Source organism: Salvelinus fontinalis, chromosome 13 (assembly GCF_029448725.1).
Source record: "Salvelinus fontinalis isolate EN_2023a chromosome 13, ASM2944872v1, whole genome shotgun sequence".
Taxonomy (NCBI): Eukaryota; Metazoa; Chordata; class Actinopteri; order Salmoniformes; family Salmonidae; genus Salvelinus; species Salvelinus fontinalis.
In genome coordinates this window covers 19,826,928-19,849,980 of record NC_074677.1, presented here as the reverse complement: position 1 = coordinate 19,849,980, position 23,053 = coordinate 19,826,928, and the positions used below count along the sequence as shown (strand labels likewise).

General features: G+C 44.7%; 1 protein-coding gene across 4 annotated transcripts in view; it reads right to left on the bottom strand.

The window, feature by feature from the left end:
* LOC129868218 (gamma-aminobutyric acid receptor subunit gamma-2) overlaps positions 1–23,053 on the bottom strand; it is a 78,166-nt gene that overhangs the window by 9,864 nt on the left and 45,249 nt on the right. For all 4 annotated transcript variants that reach the window (XM_055941998.1, XM_055942000.1, XM_055941999.1 and 1 more), the window contains exons 7-8: positions 7,359–7,511; positions 482–687 (exon numbers count right to left, since the gene is read on the bottom strand). In XM_055941998.1, coding sequence (XP_055797973.1) covers positions 482–687; positions 7,359–7,511 — 359 coding nt within the window. The remainder of the gene's footprint in view (positions 1–481; positions 688–7,358; positions 7,512–23,053) is intronic.

The window sequence follows — 23,053 nt, the reverse complement described above, 5'->3', positions numbered from 1 at the left end:
CTCCACACCCTGTTAAGTTCCCTAGCTAGCTAACTCTGGTGCTTTTACTTTAGCCGTCATGATGTTGTGGGGATTTGAAGCGCCGACACCTTCTGGTCATGTGACGAGGTTTTAAAATAGTACTGCACAGCTGTGGTATGGATTAAGGACAGGTTCTATGTCTCTCGTAGACTGCATGGCAAGAGGTGGCCTCACAATGACTACTCCCATCAGAGAACCTAGTAGTAGTAGGCTTTGCATTACAGTAACACAGTAATACAGTGATTGGTGAGGCTTTCAGAGACTGGAAATAACTCCGTGTTTGGAGAGTGTTGTAATAATTCCTAATATAAACACATTCTCACAGGTAAGGTCAACATTCTTTGCAAACACATTAAGCTCAAAATGTGTCTGACATTTGTCTCAGCTATTCTGACCATTTTATCTTCACTACTTGAGTAGAGTCATTGTGTGCCCACTTTGTTTTGGATAAACGACTCACCGGGTTTTTCTTCTTCTTGTCCTTTTTCGTGCTTGGCTTCCTGTTGCTTACAAAGTAGTGCAGTGTTCCGTATTCTATCAGCGCGGCAAAGACGAAGATGAAGCATACGGACACAAAGAGGTCCATGGCCGTCACGTAGGACACCTTAGGCAGCGACTTCCTGGCTATGGTACTTAGCGTAGTCATGGTCAGCACAGTGGTGATGCCTGTCAATAGACCAGATGGCCAAGAGGGTCAGACGAGGGTATAGAAAGGGTATAGCAACAAAAGATAACAGTATGCCATTCTTAGAGGGGTTTGATTTTAGGACTTGGGGAGTTGGTGCAGTGGAGGCAATAAAAAATGTAGGATATGTCGGAGACTAACAAAATAGAGTTGTGAGAGTGGTACAGAGTATATATATAATATATATATATAATTTTTTTAATTGACCTCCCTAGTCTCAGAGATGTGAGAAAAAACTGACCAAAAATTCTAAGAAACTTTCTGTACAAAAATATATTCTCAGAGATGATTAGAATGGAGCAATCTCAGACTGGTTGAACAAAATACAATATGTATGATACACAGTTGGGATGTTTGAACTATTTTAGCATGCTGCACATATCTATTTTGAAGAGAGCTTGCTATTTGATCCTTATGGGTTTTAAATGAATTACATACTTTATGCAGGCAAAAACATGTGTGAGCTGGGTTATGCCAAAGTGCTTTCTCTGGTCATGTAACATATCTAACAGATACAGTATATTATCCATAATACTTATCCAACAAATGAAAGGAATCCGAGGAAACGGTATCATTAAGTATAGTGATTAGAAATCAAGGCAGAGTATTCGAGTACTGGATTACACAAAACTAAAGGATTATGAAATGCAGAGTGTTTAATTGCAAACACTTGACACATTATGGACGGCGTAGCAAGCAACTGTTGTGGTCCCTTGATCCACAATATACACTATATATACAAAATTATGTGGACACCCTTTCAAATTAGTGGATTAAGCTGTTTCAGCCACACCCGTTGTTGACAAGTACATAAAATTGAACACACAGCCATGCAATTTACATAGACAAACATTGGCAGTATAATGGCGTTACTAAAGTGGTCAGTGACCTTTAACGTGGCACCGTCATAGGATGCCACCTTTCCAACAAGTCAGTTCGTAAAAGTTCTGCTCTGTTACAGCTGCCCCGGTCAACTGTAAGTGCTGTTATTGTGAAGTGGAAATGTCTAGCAGCAACAACGGCTCAGCCGCAAAGTGTTAGGCCACACAAGTTCACCGAACAGGACCGCAGAGTGATGAAGTGCGTAAAAATCGTCTGTCCTCAGTTGCAACACTCACTACCGAGTTCCAAACTGCTTCTGGAAGCAACGTCAGCACAAGAACTGTTCATCGGGAGCTTCATGAAATGGGTTTCCTTGGCCAGGCAGCCGCACACAAGCCTAACATCACAATGCGCAATTCCAAGCCTGGAAATGCGTTCTCTGGAGTGATGAATCACGCAGTCCGACGGGACAAATCTGGATTTGGCGGATGCCGGGAGAACGTTACCTGCCTCAATGCATAGTGACAACTGTAAGGTTTGGTGGAGGAGGAATAATGGTCTGGGGCTGTTTTTCATGGTTCTACATGGTACCTCAGTAGTGTTCTTGTGGCTGAATGAAAGCAAGTCCCCGCAGCAATGTTCCAACATCTAGTGGAAAGCCTTCCCAGAAGAGTGGAGGCTGTTAAAGCAGCAAAGGGGGGACCAACTCCATATTAATGCCCGAGATTTTAGAATGAAATGTTCGACAAGCAGGTGTCCACATACTTTTGGTCATGTAGTGTATCTCTTCTTTCAAGTTCAGCCATACCATGCCTTACCACCAGCCATCTGGTGCAAAGGGATCAGTGTTCATTTTGGCTGCTATTTCATATTTAGTTTTAGTCTTAAAATATATTTGAGCCTTAGTCACACTTTAGTCATTTTATCCATCATTAGTTTTAGTTATTATTAATTGACTAAAACTCTGGACAATTTTAGTCAGTGCATTTTCCCCCCATTAAATAATTAATATTTACTTCTAACTTCCATCATTCCATCACATTCAGATAGCCGTGTCCAACTAGGCCTACTATCCCTTTATACAACTGGCACATTGCTATTGTGGAAGACTGTAACCAATGCTAGCCATGATTTACTATATAGGCTACAAAGCCTGGGATACAGGTTAAAACTTCTTGCCACTAGGGGGGTGCCATTTCGACATAGCACAAATGTGTACCCAATGTAAACGGCCTCGTACTCAATTCTTGCTCGTACAATATGCATATTATTCTTACTATTGGATAGAAAACACTCTCTAGTTTCTAAAACCGTTGGAATTATGTCTGTAAGTGAAACAGAACTCGACTTAGAGCACTTTTCCTATGTCTGTGTGAGAATGGCAAATTTTATCATCTGCTTTGAGACCTGTCTTTAACTTTGCCTGTCTTCTATTGGTTGAGATGCACTGCATACGCCTTCCCCTGGCTGTTAGCGAATAGGGAGAGTTGAAATGCAGTTTCTACACGGTTCAGGAAGTCTATAAATTGGTTGGAACCGAGGTGTCCGGCCTTTTGGGACCTCGCGCTGACGCAGAAAGGCTCTTGGCATGTCTTTTTAGAACCTCTGGTTTTAGCTCCTAGATGTATCCGGCTCTGTTTTTATTCGCTATAGGCTTTAAAGACATCATAATCTTGTTATTTTGAACCGAATTATACCAGTTTATGTCAGTATATTGCGATTTTCAGGCATTTATTTCCATGGCGCTGTAGAAACTTGGGTGTCTCTCTCTCGAATGCCATTCTGTACTGCTAATTGCAACGTCAAAGGAAACATTCTCCAACCCAGCAACGATTCTTTTGGCCAACGGACACCTTTCCCAAGATTCTGATGGGAGTTCAGCCAATAGTAAGTACTATTTATGCTGATAAAACGTTGTTCTGTTGAAAAAGTAAAATATATTAGACGCCATTATTTTCCATGTAGCGTTGTGCTATCGCACCCTGTATTGTACCCAGTATTGCGCAGTAAGGTTAATTTTAAAAATGTAATTCAGCGATTGCATTAAGAACTAATTTGTCTTTCAATTGCTGTCCAACCTGTATTTTTTTTGTCAAGTTTATGAATAGTTTTCGATAAGATTAGGTGCCTTTCCAAAATGGCGCCGGACAGATTGCTTGATTTTTTGCCCACTAAACACGTTGTGTAACCACGAATTGTGCGGCTAAATATGCACATTTTCGAACAAACTATATGCATTGTGTAATATGATGTTACAGGACTGTCACCTGAAGAATTCTGAGAAGGTTAGTGAAAAAATGAATAGCGTTTGGTGGTTTATAACGTTATTGCTATTTTTGGCTTGAATCAATGCTACTGTGTGACTGACTATTGTAGTAAGCTAAGATAACGCTATATTGTGTTTTCGCTGTAAAACACTTAGAAAATCTGAAATATTGTCTTGATTCACAAGATCTGTGTCTTTCAATTGCTGTACGCTGTGTATTTTTAAGAAATGTTTTATGATGAGTAATTAGCTAACACACGATGGTCTCTGTAGTTATTCTAGTCATTTTAGTGATAGTTGTGATGGGGGCTGCAATTGTAAACTATGATTTATACCTGAAATATGCACATTTTTGTAACAAAACCTATGCTATACAATAAATATGTTATCAGACTGTCATCTGATGAGGTTTGTTTCTTGGTTAGTGGCTATTTATATCTTTATTTGGTCGAATTTGTGATAGCTACTGATGCAGTAAGAAAATGGTGGAGTAAGAAAATTGTTGTCTTTTGCTAACGTGGTTAGCTAATAGATTTACATATTGTGTCTTCCCTGTAAAACATTTTAAAAATCAGAGATGATGGCTTGAATCACAAGATCTGTATCTTTCATTTGGTGTCTTGGACTTGTGATTTCATGAACATTTTATTTTATGATAACTTTAGGCTAGGCTATGCTAGTCAGCTTTTGTGATGGGGGTGCTCCCGGATCCGGGTTTGTGAGGCGTTAGAGGTTAAACAATTTATATATAGGCCTACAGCTCTTTCGTCCTAATCATAACCAATGAGAGAATCGCATTCCGTGTTCTGCAAAGGCATGCATGCATGGACAATACAGATGAAAAGCAGCTTCATGTCAAATTGAATGTCCATGAGTCTTTTCGTCAACTAAAAATGAAAACTCATTTGTTATAGTTATAAATTCAGCAAAAAGGAAACGTCCCTTTTTCAGGACCCTGTTTTTCAAAGATAATTCGTAAAAATCCAAATAACTTCACAGATCATCATTGTAAATGTTCAATGAACCATAAACAGTTAATGAACATGCACCTGTGGAACGGTCGTTAAGACACTAACAGCTTATAGACGGTAGGCAATTAAGGTCACAGTTATGAAAACTTAGGACACTAAAGAGGCCTTTCTACTGACTCTGAAAACCACCAAAAGAAAGATGCCCAGGGTCCCTGCTCATTTGCGTGAACGTGCCTTAGGCATGCTGCAAGGAGGCATGAGGACTGCAGATGTGGCCAGGGCAATAATTGTCAATGTCCGTACTGTGAGACACTTATGACAGTGCTACAGGGAGACAGGACGGACAGCTGATCGTCCTCGCAGTGGCAGACCACGTGTAACAACACCTGTATAGGATTGGTACATCCGAACATCACACCTGCGGGACAGGTACAGTATGGCAACAACAACTGCCCAAGTTACACCTCCATCAGTGCTCAGACTGTCCGCAATAGGCTGAGAGAGGCTGGACCGAGGGCTTGTAGGCCTGTTGTAAGGCAGGTCCTCACCAGACATCACCGGCAACATCGTTGCCTATGGGCACAAACCCACCGTTGCTGGACCAGACAGGGCAAAAAGTGCTCTTCAATGACGAGTCGCGGTTTTGTCTCACCAGGAGTGATGGTCGGATTCGCGTTTATCGTCGAAGGAATGAGCGTTACACCGAGGTCTGTACTCAGGGGCGGGATTGATTTGGAGGGTCCGTCATGGTCTGGGGCGGTGTGTCAAAGCATCATCGGACTGAGCTTGTTGTCATTGCAGGCAATCTCAACGCTGTGCTCACGTGGTACCCTTCCTGCAGGCTCATTTTGACATAACCCTCCAGCATGACAATGCCACCAGCCATACTGCTCATTCTGTTTGTGTTTTCCTGCAAGACATGAATGTCAGTGTTCTGCCAAGGCCAGCAAAGAGCCCGGATCGCAATTCCATTGAGCACGTCTGGGACCTGTTAGATCGGAGGGTGAGAACTAGGGCCATTCCCCCCAGAAATGACCGGGAACTTGCAGCAAGAAATGGCAAATCTGGTGCAGTCCATGAGGAGGAGATGCACTGCAGAACTTAATGCAGCTGGTAACCACACAAGATACTGAATGTTACTTTTTATTTTGACCCCCCCCTTTGTTCAGGGTAACTTTATTCCATTTATGTTAGTCACATGTCTGTGGAACTTGGTCAGTTTGTGTCTCAGTTGTTGAACCTTGTTTTGTTCATACAAATATTTACACATGTTAAGTTTGCTGAAAATAAACGCAGTTGACAGTGAGAGGATGTTTCTTTTTTTGCTGTGTTTAGTTTTTTCCACAGCAACTCATTTCATTATCATCATTTGTTGTCGTCAGGAAAAATAGGTTGTTGAGTAATATTTTTCATCATAGTTATTGTTGACGAAATGAACACTGCATGGGATCTTTGTCACTGAGACATGATGATGTGGAGGGAGATACCACACCAGGGGAAACCCTTTAACTTAGCACACAGATACTACAGATGCGTGTTTAGTGAGTACAGCTACCAACATACCTGCCTCAAACTCACACCGCAGCTCCTCAACAAACCACTCTAATAGATCACGAGGGCTTTGCGGCTAATATTGTTTATTTGTGTCTATTTTTCATGCAAAACGAGAGACATCATCATGTCTCAAGATTAATGTTGCAATATCTATGGAGGTGCATGGTGTGATTGTCATCTTTGGTTGGATGACACTGAAGGATTCAGAATAATGTGAAGCTTGCTAACCAACATTAACTTCCCTGTTATCTTTGGGAAGGAAATTAAACCATTTGACTCCATTTTCATGTTTGCTAGGCAATTGATTTTGTACTAATATTTAATATGTAATGAAGATTATAAGATAACAATAATAAGATATGGACACCTGCAATAAATAAAATAACAAGTTAACCTCTCACAGTAATAGGGTATAACATTGCTTCTAAAGGTGAAACGCCTCTTCTCTGATTGGAAGTGGATGTCCGTGTTCTGGATTGATTTACACTCAGCAATGCTTCTAATGGTCCTGGTGAGGGCTTGTGTTCAGGTTTGAGAAGCTTGGAGAAGCAAGGAGCTGACTAAAGAATATGTAACTATAAGAGGACATACTCTGAAGTCGTCCGCCCTTCGGAGACAAGAGCGGGTTCAAAAGTTCACACATTCTGCAAAAAAAGTCCCCCTTTTTGCCTTAAGCAAAGTTGGCCACCTGTATTTTCACACTGAGGCTGCATCTCCCCTGCTGTGTTGCATAATGAATGTCTAATTAAGATATGTATAAAAACAGATGTGCCCGTCTGGGCTCATATCATCCAGAAGGACTAGTTACTGAAGCCTCTCTGGGTCGCTGAGGGGTGGTCCTGACCACAACAAGTCCTGTGTTATGAGAAGCACTGCTAGTGAACTTCACTGATAGTGCTGCAACGTGTGTTTGTGTCGAGGCTAGGTGGGTGTGAACCCAAAGAGGTTATTAAATACCCTATCTTTTATTCTGTTGATTTTTCTTGAATTAATCTGAAATCTATGAATTATGAATTTGATTTTCCTTGCTTGTTGTTACCTAAGGATGTTCTAGCAGGCACAGCATCCTTGTTGATCCAGAAGGAGACCCACGAGAGAACAACGATGAGAGTGCAGGGGATGTAGGTCTGAATGGTGAAGTAACCCATCCTTCTGCTCAAGTCGAAGAAGACTGTCAGCACAACGTAATCTCCTACGAGAGAGGGAAGATGAGAAAAACACTGAATCACCATGTTATGGAAATGACTGAATATAATATGCAGGACGGCAATGCAGTCAACACAATTTAATACCCATAGAGAAAGACAATAAGCATACATGCCAGACAATGAAAAGTGACTATGGATAGATGATGACAACAGAGAATACAGACAATGAATAAACAGTTGACAGAGTTAGGTAAAGATATACTGGAAATCTGATTTGGAAATCTGATTTGCATATAACATCACAGGGTTAAATAGAGATTCTACAAACTACTAGGTGTAGAATCCCCTCTCGGCCCCTGACCTATCCAGATGTTAGACTGTTATACAGGGTGGTCATCCCTGCTTCCGACAACTTCTGCTATGAAGTTACTAAGTTGGAAACAGTGCCAGCAGCTCACCCTACCTGTGTAGGTTTATAGAGAGCTCAACGCTGACCTGTACACTAATTGATTAACACCACAATGTAAGCTGTGTCAGAAACTCTCCTGCCCCCGACTATAGTTATCGTGCTTGTAAGCCTGGGGGGCATCGAGAGTACTCTCCTAGCCTTTTTCTGCTCTGCGAGTGGGGCCGCACTGCTTTTCAGTGGGGACGAGAACAGCTGGCTTTGTTATTAAAGCACCAAGCAATTTGGCAACCCGATAATTTACTTCCCTTACAAAAAAGAAACCATTTCTGCAAATCACCAACATCACACCAGGGTTACGTGATCAATCCCAGGTTACACCTCTCCTCACCTCCACACTGGTGAGAGAGAGAGAGATAGAGAGAGAGAGAGAGAGAGAGAGAGAGAGAGAGAGAGGGAGAGAGAGAGAGAGAGAGAGAGGGAGAGAGAGAGAGAGAGAGAGAGAGAGAGAAAGAGAGAGAGGAGAGAGAGAGAGAGAGAGAGAGACAGAGAGAGAGACACACAGAGAGAAAGACAGAGAGAGAGAGACAGAGAGAGAGAGACACACAGAGAGAGAGACAGAGAGAGAGACAGAGAGAGAGAGAGACACACAGAGAGAGAGACAGAGAGAGAGAGAGACACACAGAGAGAGAGAGAGAAACACAGAGAGAGAGAGACAGAGAGAGAGAGAGAGAAACACAGAGAGAGAGACACACACAGCGAGAGAGAGAGAAACACAGAGAGAGAGACACACAGAGAGAGAGACAGAGAGAGAGAGAGAGACACACAGAGAGAAAACCATTGCCGCTGACATCTCCATGTGAGTTTTCTGCTGATGAGGCAGTTGGTAGGAGGAGAGAGATATGTGAAGAATATTCTCACAGGTCTGTGGTCCACTATTTGTTTTTATTAACATTACATTAATATAGCTATTGAGGTTGGTCAGCAGTGGCACAGCCACATTGCATTACCCTCCACAATAATAATGATGGGCTTATTAGGCAAATATTATCTTTATGTAAGACACCCAGCTGTACAACAGCACAGATCTGGCAGAGTGCTTCCTACTGTCATGACTTGGACTTGGGGTGAGGATATCGACAACCTCCTCCATTATGGATCAAGACTAATGTATCAGTATCAATGCAATAATGCCTTCCTGTTATCCTGAAACACTCGACTCGCTTGTTCAAATGTTTAACCCCATTATCTCTCACCAAGGCAAACTGTATTATTCCTCCGTTCGACAACACGAGAGATGGAGCAAACACATGAATATCAGGTCAATTGGATGGAGATACGATAGCTACATACAGTGCTTTCGGGAAAGTATTCAGACCGCTTGACTTCTTCCACATTTTGTTAGGTAACAGCCTTAATTAAAAATGTATTAAATAGTTTTTTCCCCCTGATCAATCTACACACAATACCCCATAATGCACCTTGGAAGCAATTACATCCTTGAGTCTTCTTGGGTATGACGCTACAATCTCGGCACACCTGTAATTGGGGAGTTTCTCCATTCTTTGCAGATCCTCTCAAGCTCTGTCAGGTTGGATGGGGATCGGGTTCAAGTTCGGGCTCTGGCTGGGCCACTCAAGGACATTCAGAGACTTGTCCCCAAGCCACTCCTGCGTCGTCTTGGCTGTGTGCTTAGGGTCATTGTCCTGTTGGAAGGTGAACCTTCACCCCAGTCTGAAGTCTTGAGCGCTCTGGAGCAGGTTTTCATCAAGGATCTCTCCATACTTTACTCTGTTCATCTTTAACTCGATCCTGACTAGTCTCCCAGTCCCTGCCACTGAAAAACATCTTCACAGCATGATGCTGCCACCACCATGCTTCACCGTAGGGATGGTGCCAGGTTTCCTCCAGACGTGACACTTGGCATTCAGGCCAACTAGTTAAATCTTGGTTTCATCAAACCAGAAAATCTTGTTTCTCATGGTCTGAAAGTCTTTAGGTGCTTTTTGGCAAACTCCAAGCAGGCTGTCACGTGCCTTTTACTGAGGAGTGGCTTCCGTCTGGCCACTCTACCATAATGGCCTGATTGGTGGAGTACTGCAGAGATGGTTGTCCTTCTGGAAGGTTCTCCCATCTCCACAGAGGAACTCTAGAGCTCTGTCAGAGTGACCATCGGGTTCTTGGTCACCTCCCTGACCAAGGCCCTTAGCGCCCGATTGCTCAGTTTGGCCAGGCGGCCAGCTCTAGGAAGAGTCTTGGTGGTTCCAAACTTCTTCCATTTAAGAATGATGGAGGCCACTGTGTTCTTGGGGACCTTCAATGCTACAGAAAATGTTTTGCTACCCTTCCCCAGATCTGTGCCTCGACACAATCCTGTCTCGGAGCTCTAAAGACAATTCCTTCAACCTCATGGCTTGGTTTTTGCTCTGACATGCACTGTCAACTGTGGGACCTTATATAGACAGCTGTGTGCCTTTCCAAATCATGTTCAATCAATTGAATATACCACAGGTCAACTCCAATCAAGTTGTAGAAACATCTCAAGGATGATCAATGGAAACAGGATGCACCTGAGATCAATTTCGAGTCTCATAGCAAAGGGTCTGAATACTTTATTTTTAATACATTTGCTTTGTCATTATTGGGTATTGTGTGTAGATTGCTGAGATGTATAATAAAAATAATTTAAAAAATTGGAATAAGGCTTAAGCATAACAAAATGTGGGAAAAGTCAAGGGGTCTGAATACTGGTTATCCCCACATTGTGAGTGCAGTATGATAAATAAAGAGCATAGGCTGTAGCTTTGATAGACATAACTCAATCATTTTCCGCTGGGGCTACGCACAGCACGACATGGCAGCAGTGACACATAACACATTATCATGGCCCACCAGTCACCTTCCTGTCTCTACTATTATCACATTATCATGGCCCACCAGTCACCATTCCAGGCTCTGCTATTATCACATTATCATGGCCAACCAGTCACCATTCCTGGCTCTGCTATTATCACATTATCATGTTCAACCAGTCACCTTCCTGGCTCTGCTATTATCACATTATCATGGCCAACCAGTCACCATTCCAGGCTCTACTATTATCACATTATCATGGCCAACCAGTCACCTTCCTGTCTCTACTATTATCACATTATCATGACCAACCAGTCACCATTCCAGTCTCTACTATTATCACATTATCATGACCAACCAGTCACCATTACAGGCTCTACTATTATCACATTATCATGGCCAACCAGTCACCATTCCTGGTTCTGCTCTTTTCTATTCTGTGTATTCAGAAAAATACAAACAAAAAATATCCCTCCCAAATGATTTAGTGAAATGTAATATCGGGTCCTTGGCATGTACTGCATAAGTCTCCCTGTCTCTCTCTCCTTCCCCAGAATCTACAGAGGTTCAGTGGGTGAAGTAGTCGGCTTGTCCCAACGGATTTCTCTGTGTGCTTCAGGACATCACAGGGCCCTGCTTGCTTCTCCCTAATGAGAGGCCAGCGCATGTGTGCGCACACACACACACACACACACACACACACACACACACACACACACACACACACACACACACACACACACACACACACACACACACACACACACACACACACACACACACACACACACACACACACACACACACACACACACACACACACACACACACACACACCTCAAAGCTCCTCTCTCTTCCAGGAGATCTCATCTGTCAACCCACAAGATAATGGAACACATGACGTAGGTGTAGAAAGTCCTGCTTTAATCATCACACCGTGTGAATGCATGAAACAACGCTTCCTTCTCACAACCAGGCAACTCCTTAGTGGGGCCTAAACCTAATATATCTATACATTTACTTTACTTCTCTTTAACATGAGGAAATACAAAGCTCTTATCCAGGAACATTAAAGATGGTTGGAAATGGGCTCAATGGGTTTGGTTGGGTCATACCAATGAATATGGACCCTTTTCTCTATTCAGGTTGAGACAGATCTTGGATTCAATTAGTCCATCTGGGTTGAAATATTTCTCCCTCTATCCAAACAGATATAATGTTTGACTAAAACAGAATCATTTCATCTGGTGGGCTGTTGGTGTGAGATGTTCTGCTGTGTTCTGCTGTTTTCTGAAAAGCTGAAACATTTTTAATTCTGTGACAAATCCACCACTTAGACTAAACAGCGACTCAAAATCGGACTCCTTGTTTATATTGAGGTATTGTTTTGTGTATTTTTATTAATATAGCTGCATATTTTCCTGAAGCAGGAAATTTAGTAAGAAACCTCACAAATGTAATATTCTCCTGTAAAGAGTTATGGAACGCAATAATAACTTGGCAGGGAAGATCATTCATCAGAGCACACTGTTAAAACCTCTGGGACTGCTGGATAGAATTATGCACATAACACAGGCCTCCCTCTGCCCATGCTCCTACCATTCCAGATCCCACTGCAACAAGACTACAGTGGTAAATAAGCAGTTCCATTTTCCACTTTTAGATGATTTTAGTTTTCTTTGGATGGACGGAGGAAATGCTGAAACATCACTCCCAGTAATGTTGGTGGCTGCATATTGCCGGAGGCGACTGCTTTCATGAGAAGAGATATGGTAATCCCAGGTTGGGTTGCAGATCAGGAGAAGAGCTGCTGCCACAGGAGAATCTCTCTCTCATCCCCTGGGATTGAGACAGACATCTGTAAACTGGCATGATGGAGACAAACAGGCTGGGACCTGCGGCACATGCTGGCCGTCCTATGGTCATAGGCATCTGCTGACAGGATGGCAGAGAACACGTTATGCACAACCACAGAGCAGTCTATAAGAGGGGGTGGTGAGCACTATCACTGTGGAGCCAGCTATAAGAGGGGGTGGTGAGCACTATCACTGTGGGACCAGCTATAAGAGGGGGTGGTGAGTACTATCACTGTGGGACCAGCTATAAGAGGGGGTGGTGAGCATTATCACTGTGGGACCAGCTATAAGAGGGGGTGGTGAGCACTATCACTGTGGGACCAGCTATAAGAGGGGGTGGTGAGCACTATCACTGTGGGACCAGCTATAAGAGGGGGTGGTGAGCACTATCACTGTGGAGCCAGCTATAAGAGGGGGTGGTGAGCACTATCACTGTGGAGCCAGCTATAAGAGGGGGTGGTGAGCACTATCACTGTGGAGCCAGCTATAAGAGGGGGTGGTGAGCACTATCACTGTGGAGCCAGCTATAAGAGGGGGTGGTGAGCATTATCACTGTGGGACCAGCTATAAGAGGGGGTGGTGAGCACTATCACTGTGGGACCAGCTATAAGAGGGGGTGGTGAGCACTATCACTGTGGGACCAGCTATAAGAGGGGGTGGTGAGCACTATCACTGTTGGGCCAGCTATAAGATGGGGTGGTGAGCACTACCACTGTGGGACCAGCTATAAGAGGGGGTGGTGAGCACTATCACTGTGGAGCCAGCTATAAGACTGGGTGGTGAGCACTATCACTGTGGGGAAAGCTATAAGAGGGGGTGGTGAGCACTATCACTGTTGGGCCAGCTATAAGAGGGGGTGGTGAGCACTATCATTCTGGGACCAGCTATAAGAGGGGGTTTGTGAGCACTATCACTGTGGGGAAAGCTATAAGAGGGGGTGATGAGCACTATCACTGTGGGACCAGCTATAAGAGGGGGTGGTGAGCACTATCACTGTTGGGCCAGCTATAAGAGGGGGTGGTGAGCACTATCACTGTGGGACCAGCTATAAGAGGGGGTGGTGAGCACTATCACTGTTGGACCAGCTATAAGAGGGGGTGGTGAGCACTATCACTGTGGGACCAGCTATAAGAGGAGGTGGTGAGCACTATCACTGTGGGACCAGCTATAAGAGGGGGTGGTGAGCACTATCACTGTGGAGCCAGCAATAAGAGGGGGTGGTGAGCACTATCACTGTGGAGCCAGCTATAAGAGGGGGTGGTGAGCACTATCACTGTGGAGCCAGCTATAAGAGGGGGTGGTGAGCACTATCACTGTGGGACCAGCTATAAGAGGGGTGGTGAGCACTATCACTGTGGGACCAGCTATAAGAGGGGGTGGTGAGCACTATCACTGTGGGACCAGCTATAAGAGGGGGTGGTGAGCACTATCACTGTGGGGAAAGCTATAAGAGGGGTGGTGAGCACTATCACTGTGGGGCCAGCTATAAGAGGGGGTGGTGAGCACTATCACTGTGGGGAAAGCTATAAGAGGGGGTGGTGAGCACCATCACTGTGGGACCAGCTATAAGAGGGGGTGGTGAGCACTATCACTGTGGGACCAGCTATAAGAGGGGGTGGTGAGCACTATCACTGTGGGGCCAGCTATAAGAGGGGGTGGTGAGTACTATCACTGTGGAGCCAGCTATAAGAGGGGGTGGTGAGCACTATCACTGTGGAGCCAGCTATAAGAGGGGGTGGTGAGCACTATCACTGTGGGACCAGCTATAAGAGGGGTGGTGACCACTATCACTGTGGGACCAGCTATAAGAGGGGGTGGTGAGCACTATCACTGTGGGACCAGCTATAAGAGGGGGTGGTGAGCACTATCACTGTGGGACCAGCTATAAGATGGGGTGGTGAGCACTACCACTGTGGGACCAGCTATAAGAGGGGGTGGTGAGCACTACCACTGTGGGACCAGCTATAAGAGGGGGTGGTGAGCACTATCACTGTGGGGCCAGCTATAAGAGGGGGTGGTGAGCACTATCACTGTGGGACCAGCTATAAGAGGGGGTGGTGAGCACTATCACTGTGGGGCCAGCTATAAGAGGGGGTGGTGAGCACTATCACTGTGGGACCAGTTATAAGATGGGGTGGTGAGCACTACCACTGTGGGACCAGCTATAAGAGGGGGTGGTGAGCACTATCACTGTGGGGCCAGCTATAAGAGGGGGTGGTGAGCACTATCACTGTGGGACCAGCTATAAGAGGGGGTGGTGAGCACTATCACTGTGGGACCAGCTATAAGAGGGGGTGGTGAGCACTATCACTGTGGGACCAGCTATAAGAGGGGGTGGTGAGCACTATCACTGTTGGGCCAGCTATAAGAGGGGGTGGTGAGCACTATCAGTGTGGGACCAGCTATAAGAGGGGGTGGTGAGCTCTATCACTGTGGGACCAGCTATAAGAGGGGGTGGTGAGCACTATCACTGTGGGACCAGCTATAAGAGGGGGTGGTGAGCACTATCACTGTGGGACCAGCTATAAGAGGGGGTGGTGAGCACTATCACTGTGGGGCCAGCTATAAGAGGGGGTGGTGAGCACTATCACTGTGGAGCCAGCTATAAGAGGGGGTGGTGAGCACTATCACTGTGGGACCAGCTATAAGAGGGGGTGGTGAGCACTATCACTGTTGGGCCAGCTATAAGATGGGATGGTGAGCACTATCACTGTGGGGCCAGCTATAAGAGGGGGTGGTGAGCACTATCACTGTGAGACCAGCTATAAGAGGGGGTGGTGAGCACTATCACTGTGGGACCAGCTATAAGAGGGGGTGGTGAGCACTATCACTGTGGGACCAGCTATAAGAGGGGGTGGTGAGCACTATCACTGTGGAGCCCGCTATAAGAGGGGGTGGTGAGCACTATCACTGTGGGACCAGCTATAAGAGGGGGTGGTGAGCACTATCACTGTGGAGCCAGCTATAAGAGGGGGTGGTGAGCACTATCACTGTGGAGCCAGCTATAAGAGGGGGTGGTGAGCACTATCACTATGGGACCAGCTATAAGAGGGGGTGGTGAGCACTATCACTGTGGGACCAGCTATACGAGGGGGTGGTGAGCACTATCACTGTGGGACCAGCTATAAGAGGGGGTGGTGAGCACTATCACTGTGGGACCAGCTATACGAGGGGGTGGTGAGCACTATCACTGTGGGGCCAGCAATAAGAGGGGGTGGTGAGCACTATCACTGTGGGGCCAGCTATAAGAGGGGGTGGTGAGCACTATCACTGTGGAGCCAGCTATAAGAGGGGGTGGTGAGCACTATCACTGTGGAGCCAGCTATAAGAGGGGGTGGTGAGCACTATCACTGTGGGACCAGCTATAAGAGGGGGTGGTGAGCACTATCACTGTGGAGCCAGCTATAAGAGGGGGTGGTGAGCACTATCACTGTGAGACAAGCTATAAGAGGGGGTGGTGAGCACTATCACTGTGGGGCCAGCTATAAGAGGGGGTGGTGAGCACTATCACTGTGGAACCAGCTATAAGAGGGGGTGGTGAGCACTATCACTGTTGGACCAGCTATAAGAGGGGGTGGCGAGCACTATCACTGTGAGACCAGCTATAAGAGGGGGTGGTGAGCACTATCACTGTGGGACCAGCTATAAGAGGGGGTGGTGAGCACTATCACTGTGGGGCCAGCTATAAGACGGGGTGGTGAGCACTATCACTGTGGAGCCAGCTATAAGAGGGGGTGGTGAGCACTATCACTGTGGAGCCAGCTATAAGAGGGGGTGGTGAGCACTATCACTGTGGGACCAGCTATAAGAGGGGGTGGTGAGCACTATCACTGTGGAGCCAGCTATAAGAGGGGGTGGTGAGCACTATCACTGTGAGACAAGCTATAAGAGGGGGTGGTGAGCACTATCACTGTGGGGCCAGCTATAAGAGGGGGTGGTGAGCACTATCACTGTGGAACCAGCTATAAGAGGGGGTGGTGAGCACTATCACTGTGGAGCCAGCTATAAGAGGGGGTGGGTTTCCCAACCTGGTCTCAGGTCTGAACATACTGTAACACAGGGATCATCAACAACATTCAGACGCGGGCCGATTTGTTCTTGAGCGGTTGGTCGGGGGCCAGAACATAATTACACATCATTTGTACAAAGCAAATTGACCAAAAGAAGCCTAAACAGATGTAATGTTTGACTAAAACGGAATCATTTCAAACCTTGCTTACATTTATATACTACCACATGTCTCTCTAATATCCGTGGGAATACTTGGGAACAGATTTCTTCAATTAAAATCACTTGGAGCCAAAATTCACCCAACTTATTGTGGGAAGCTTGTGGAAGGCTACCTGAAACTTTTGACCCAAGTTAAACAATTTAAAGGCAATGCTACCAAATACTAATTGAGTGTATGTAAACTTCTGATCCACTGGGAATGTGAATAAATCATTATCTCTACTATTATTCTGACATTTCACATTCTTATAATAAAGTAGTGATCCTAACTGACCTAAGACAGGGCACTTTTACTCGGACTACATGTCAGGAATTGTGAAAACTGAGTTTAAACGTATTTGGCTAAGGTGAATGTAAACCTCTGACTTCAACTGTATATAAACTCAGCAAAAAAATAAACATTCCTTTTTCAGGACCCTGTCTTTCAAAGATAATTCATAAAAATCCAAATAACTTCACAGATCTTCATTGTAAAGGGTTTAAACACTGTTTCCCATGCTTGTTCAATGAACCATAAACAATTAATGAACATGCACCTGTGGAACGGTTGTTAAGACACTAACAGCTTACAGACGGTAGGCAATTAAGGTCACAGTTATGAAAATTTAGGACACTAAAGAGGCCTTTCTACTGGCATCTTTCTCATGGTGTCAGTAGAAAGGCCTCTTGTGGAAGACAGCCAGTGGGTGATATTTCGACAGTGCAAAATATTAAAACGCAAATTGGCACAGTAGATTATTTTAGAATACGGCAGGTTGGGATTACATCATGTTTACACACAGTTTACACACAGTTTACACACAGTTTACACACAGTTTACTGTAGACCTGAATAAAGGTCAGACGATTCTCAGATATAAAAAAAAGAAAATGTTATATTGTAGTTTTGATGTTCACATCAACACAGCAAATGTAATTTGAATTCAGAGACATTCAGTCTCCCTCTACAGTTACGTTCCAGGTTACTCAAAAAATGTGGCCACACTCTTAGAATAAGAAGGTGCTATCTAGAACCTAAAAGGGTTCTTTGGCTGTCCCATAGGAGAACCCTTTGAAGAAGCCTTTTTGGTTCTGGGTAGAACCCTTTTGGGATCCATGTTGAACCCAAAAGGGTTCTACCTTGAACAGAAAAACGTTTTAACTGGAACCAAAAAGGGTTATCTTATTTGAACAGCTGAAGAACCCTTTAGGAGGGTACAGTATTTCTTATTCATATCCTGAGAGATGAAATTCACACCTCTTACGTAATCACCCAGATCATAATTGTTTTACTCCTAGTCCAGTCAGTCCCCATATCTAATATATTTATTTTCTTATCTTCCTCTGCTCGCTACCCATTTGAACTGGTTTAGGCAGAGACTAATTCTCCTCACAGAACAACAAGAGTGCTGATGAGCAAACTCTAATCCCGGATGTGCTGTATGACAATCTAAAATTCAAAAAGACAAGATCTAATTAGTGAAGGCAAGCCAATGCTGTGGTTGGCGGCAGCAAGGAAGATGCACCATTACTGTAGCCCAGAGGTATGCAGCACGCAGTGCATTAGGGTAGGCTTTCAATTAAAACACAAGGCAGGGGTCAGTTCAATCATACTCATACTGTACTGGACATGCATAGGCAAGCAGACAGACAGACAGACAGACAGACAGACAGACAGACAGAGACAGACAGACAGACAGACAGACAGACAGACAGACAGACAGACAGACAGACAGAGACAGACAGACAGACAGACAGACAGAGACAGACAGAGACAGACAGACAGAGACAGACAGAGACAGACAGACAGAGACAGACAGACAGAGACAGAGACAGACAGACAGACAGACAGACAGACAGACAGACAGAGACAGACAGACAGACAGACAGAGACAGACAGACAGACAGACAGACAGAGACAGACAGACAGACAGACAGACAGACAGACAGACAGACAGACAGACAGAGACAGACAGAGACAGACAGACAGAGACAGACAGACAGACAGAGACAGACAGACAGACAGACAGACAGACAGACAGAGAAACAGACAGACAGACAGACAGACAGACAGAGACAGACAGACAGACAGACAGACAGACAGAGAAACAGACAGACAGACAGACAGACAGACAGACAGACAGAGACAGACAGAGACAGACAGACAGAGACAGACAGACAGACAGACAGAGACAGACAGACAGACAGACAGACAGACAGACAGACAGACAGAGACAGACAGACAGACAGACAGAGACAGACAGACAGACAGACAGACAGACAGACAGACAGACAGACAGACAGACAGAGAAACAGAGAAACAGACAGACAGACAGACAGACAGACAGACAGACAGACAGACAGACAGAGAAACAGAGAGCGATGTGTGTGCTAGAGAGAATGGTCGGGTTGTCATAGCAATCTTTTCTCTAGGCAGGGATCCATTTTACTTGCAAAGTAATAAGCTCAAGAGTGATTTTGTGAGGGGTTACTACAAACTGAGAATATTTCACATTTAATGTGGACATGAGAAAGGTGCAAAATTGCTTACACGAAAGCAAAGATGTAGCAGCGGCCTTATATCACAGAGATTCATGGATAGTGCCCGATTTACCATGTGTGAAAGCAAGGTGATCGTCTTATCACCTGCAGTGATCTGACATCTAATGTAAAGTCACAGAAATATGATAACTAGCTCAGGTTTCCATGAAGAGATTACACACTATAACACCTTCTGTTGTAGTAAACAATAAACTATTATCAGAAACTACTGTAACCAGCGAGCAACAAGTCTCCTCTCTCCTCCTCGTTTCCTTGGTTATTAGCTTGGAGACGGTCCAGTAGAGTCAGTCCAATTGTGGCTCAGAGCAGTAATGGCTGGAGAAGTGAGCCACGATACCCATTTACTATTCACTGTGCTCTCAGGGAAGACTTTACATGGCTGGATAATTTGATCATGATCTCCACGACTCTCCTCTCCTCCCACCTACTGCTCCTCAGAGTGGCGTTGAGTCTGCACTGCTTCCTGCAGCTCAAAACTCAATGCCCGATACTGGGCTAGCTGCTGTGCTGTCTCTGTTGGGAGTGGACGGAAGGCTATTAACTGATATTAAAGTGTGTGCTGGCTGAGCTGGTCTAGCCCCCTGACGGCCCCCAGTGCAGCCCTCCCAGCCCTCTCAGCTCAGATAATGATATGCCAAGATGTGTCAGCGTGACGGCCTTCCCTTGCCGGGTGCACCAGCAGACACTGGGGAGCCGGCCAACCGGCAGCTCCCTGACAGCCCAGCCTGTTTATACACTATACCTCACTTCGCTGCCTCCATCCTGTGCCAAGAAATAACAACTGTCAAGCAGCCTTACAATGTCCCACACTCACAAATGGGTTGATTTCATTTCTGCTCAATGTATTCCTGTGTCCTAGTTTATTTATCTGACGCGCACCGAGGCAGGATGCTGTGGTTACACTCCATCAAATGAGGGAGAGAATAAGTGGAAAGTCTTAGCAAATTCAAATCCCTGTTTAGAATTTCAACCGTTACTGTGATTGTACAGTAGGGCTTCATGTTCTCTGGCTCTGGTTTAGGAGCTGTTGTGAGACTTGGGATGCTGGGATGTTGTGGTCTATTTCCATCTCTCTTTTTCTGTTTATCCTGCCATCTATTTGCGTGTTTTTCTCTATCCCACATCTCCCTGTTTCACTACATGTTTCTCTCTATCCCCCTCTCCCTCTGTTTCTCTCTATCACCCTCTCCCTCTGTTTCTCTCTATCACCCTCTCCCTCTGTTTCTCTCTATCACCCTCTCCCTCTGTTTCTCTCTATCACCCTCTCCCTCTGTTTCTCTCTATCACCCTCTCCCTCTGTTTCTCTCTACCCCCTTCTCCCTCTGTTTCTCTCTATCACCCTCTCCCTCTGTTTCTCTCTATCACCCTCTCCCTCTGTTTCTCTCTACCCCCTTCTCCCTCTGTTTCTCTCTATCACCCTCTCCCTCTGTTTCTCTCTACCCCCTTCTCCCTCTGTTTCTCTCTATCCCCCTCTCCCTCTGTTTCTCTCTATCCCCTTCTCCCTCTGTTTCTCTCTACCCCCTTCTCCCTCTGTTTCTCTCTATCACCCTCTCCCTCTGTTTCTCTCTATCCCCTCTCTCCCTCTGTTTCTCTCTATCACCCTCTCCCTCTGTTTCTCTCTATCCCCCTCTCCCTCTGTTTCTCTCTATCCCCCTCTCCCTCTGTTTCTCTCTATCACCCTCTCCCTCTGTTTCTCTCTATCCCCCTCTCCCTCTGTTTCTCTCTATCCCCCTCTCCCTCTGTTTCTCTCTATCACCCTCTCCCTCTGTTTCTCTCTATCGCCCTCTCCCTCTGTTTCTCTCTATCCCCCTCTCCCTCTGTTTCTCTCTATCCCCTTCTCCCTCTGTTTCTCTCTATCACCCTCTCCCTCTGTTTCTCTCTATCCCCCTCTCCCTCTGTTTCTCTCTATCACCCTCTCCCTCTGTTTCTCTCTATCCCCCTCTCCCTCTGTTTCTCTCTATCCCCTTCTCCCTCTGTTTCTCTCTACCCCCTTCTCCCTCTGTTTCTCTCTATCACCCTCTCCCTCTGTTTCTATCTACCCCCTTCTCCCTCTGTTTCTCTCTATCACCCTCTCCCTCTATTTCTCTCTATCACCCTCTCCCTCTGTTTCTCTCTATCGCCCTCTCCCTCTGCTTATCTCTATCCCCCTATCTGGTGCCCACAAGAGCCCTTAATATGCAGGTGGTAGTCAATGGGGAGGAAAAGAAACAGTTATATAAGCAATATATTTTCTTTGGCTCATCAGCAGCATCTGTGTCCAGGTGATAATTACAGACTTACTAGTCTGTCTCAGGCTGGATGGTGATGGAGAAAAAACAGGTTGTTGGTATTTTAACTCAGCACAGGGGATTAGTATTTTAACTCAGCACAGGGTGTTGGTATTTTAACTCAGCACAGTGGATTGGTATTTTAACTCAGCACAGGGGATTGGTATTTTAACCTGTCTAGGACTCACCCACACTGAAAAGGCAGAGCCGCGAAATTCAAAAAAAATATTTTTTTTAAATATTTAACTTTCACACATTAAAGTCCAATACAGCTAATGAAAGACACAGATCTTGTGAATCCAGCCAACATGTCCGATTTTTAAAATGTTTTACAGGGAAGACACAATATGTAAAGATGTAAATCTATTAGCTAAACACATTAGCATAATCCACCATCTTTTCTTTGTCCACCAACACCAGTAGCTATCACCAATTCGGCTAAACTAAGATATTGATAGCCACTAACCAAGAAAAAACCTCCTCAGATGACAGTCTGATAACATATTTATGGTATAGGATAGGTTTTGTTAGAAAAATGTGCATATTTCAGGTAGATGTCATAGTTTACAATTGCACCCACCGTCACAAATGGACTAGAATAATTACAATGAGCAACGTGTTTACCTAACTACTAATCATCAAACATTTCGTAAAAATACACAGCATACACTAATCGAAAGACACAGATCCTGTGAATACAGACAATATTTCAGATTTTCTAAGTGTCTTACAGCGAAAACACAATAAATCGTTATATTAGCATACCACATATGCAAACGTTACCAGAGCATTGATTCTAGCCAAAGAGAGCGATAACGTAAACATCGCCAAAATATATAAATTTTTTCACTAACCTTCTCAGAATTCTTCCGATGACACTCCTGTAACATCATATTACACAATCCATATACAGTTTGTTCGAAAATGTGCATATTTAGCCACCAAAATCATGGTTAGACAATGACAAAAGTAGCTCAGCTGGTCAGAAAATGTCCTGCACCATATTAGACAGTGATCTAGTCTTATACATAAATACTCATAAACTTGACTAAAAAATACAGGGTGGACAGCGATTGATAGACAATTTAATTCTTAATACAATCGCGGAATTACATTTTTTAAATTATCCTTACTTTTCAATACAGTTTGCGCCAAAGCGAAGCTACGTCAAACAAGATGGCGTCCTAAGCCATTAACATTTTTCGACAGAAACACGATTTATCATAATAAATTGTTCCTACTTTGAGCTGTTCTTCCATCAGAATCTTGGTCAAAGAATCCTTTCTTGGGTCTAATCGTCTTTTGGTCGAAAGCTGTCCTCTTGCCATGTAGAAATGCACATTGCGTTCGGCATGAACTGGAACGGTGCCCAGAGATTCACAGTGTCTCAGAAATAAATGTCCCAAAATCGCACTAAACGGATATAAATTGCTA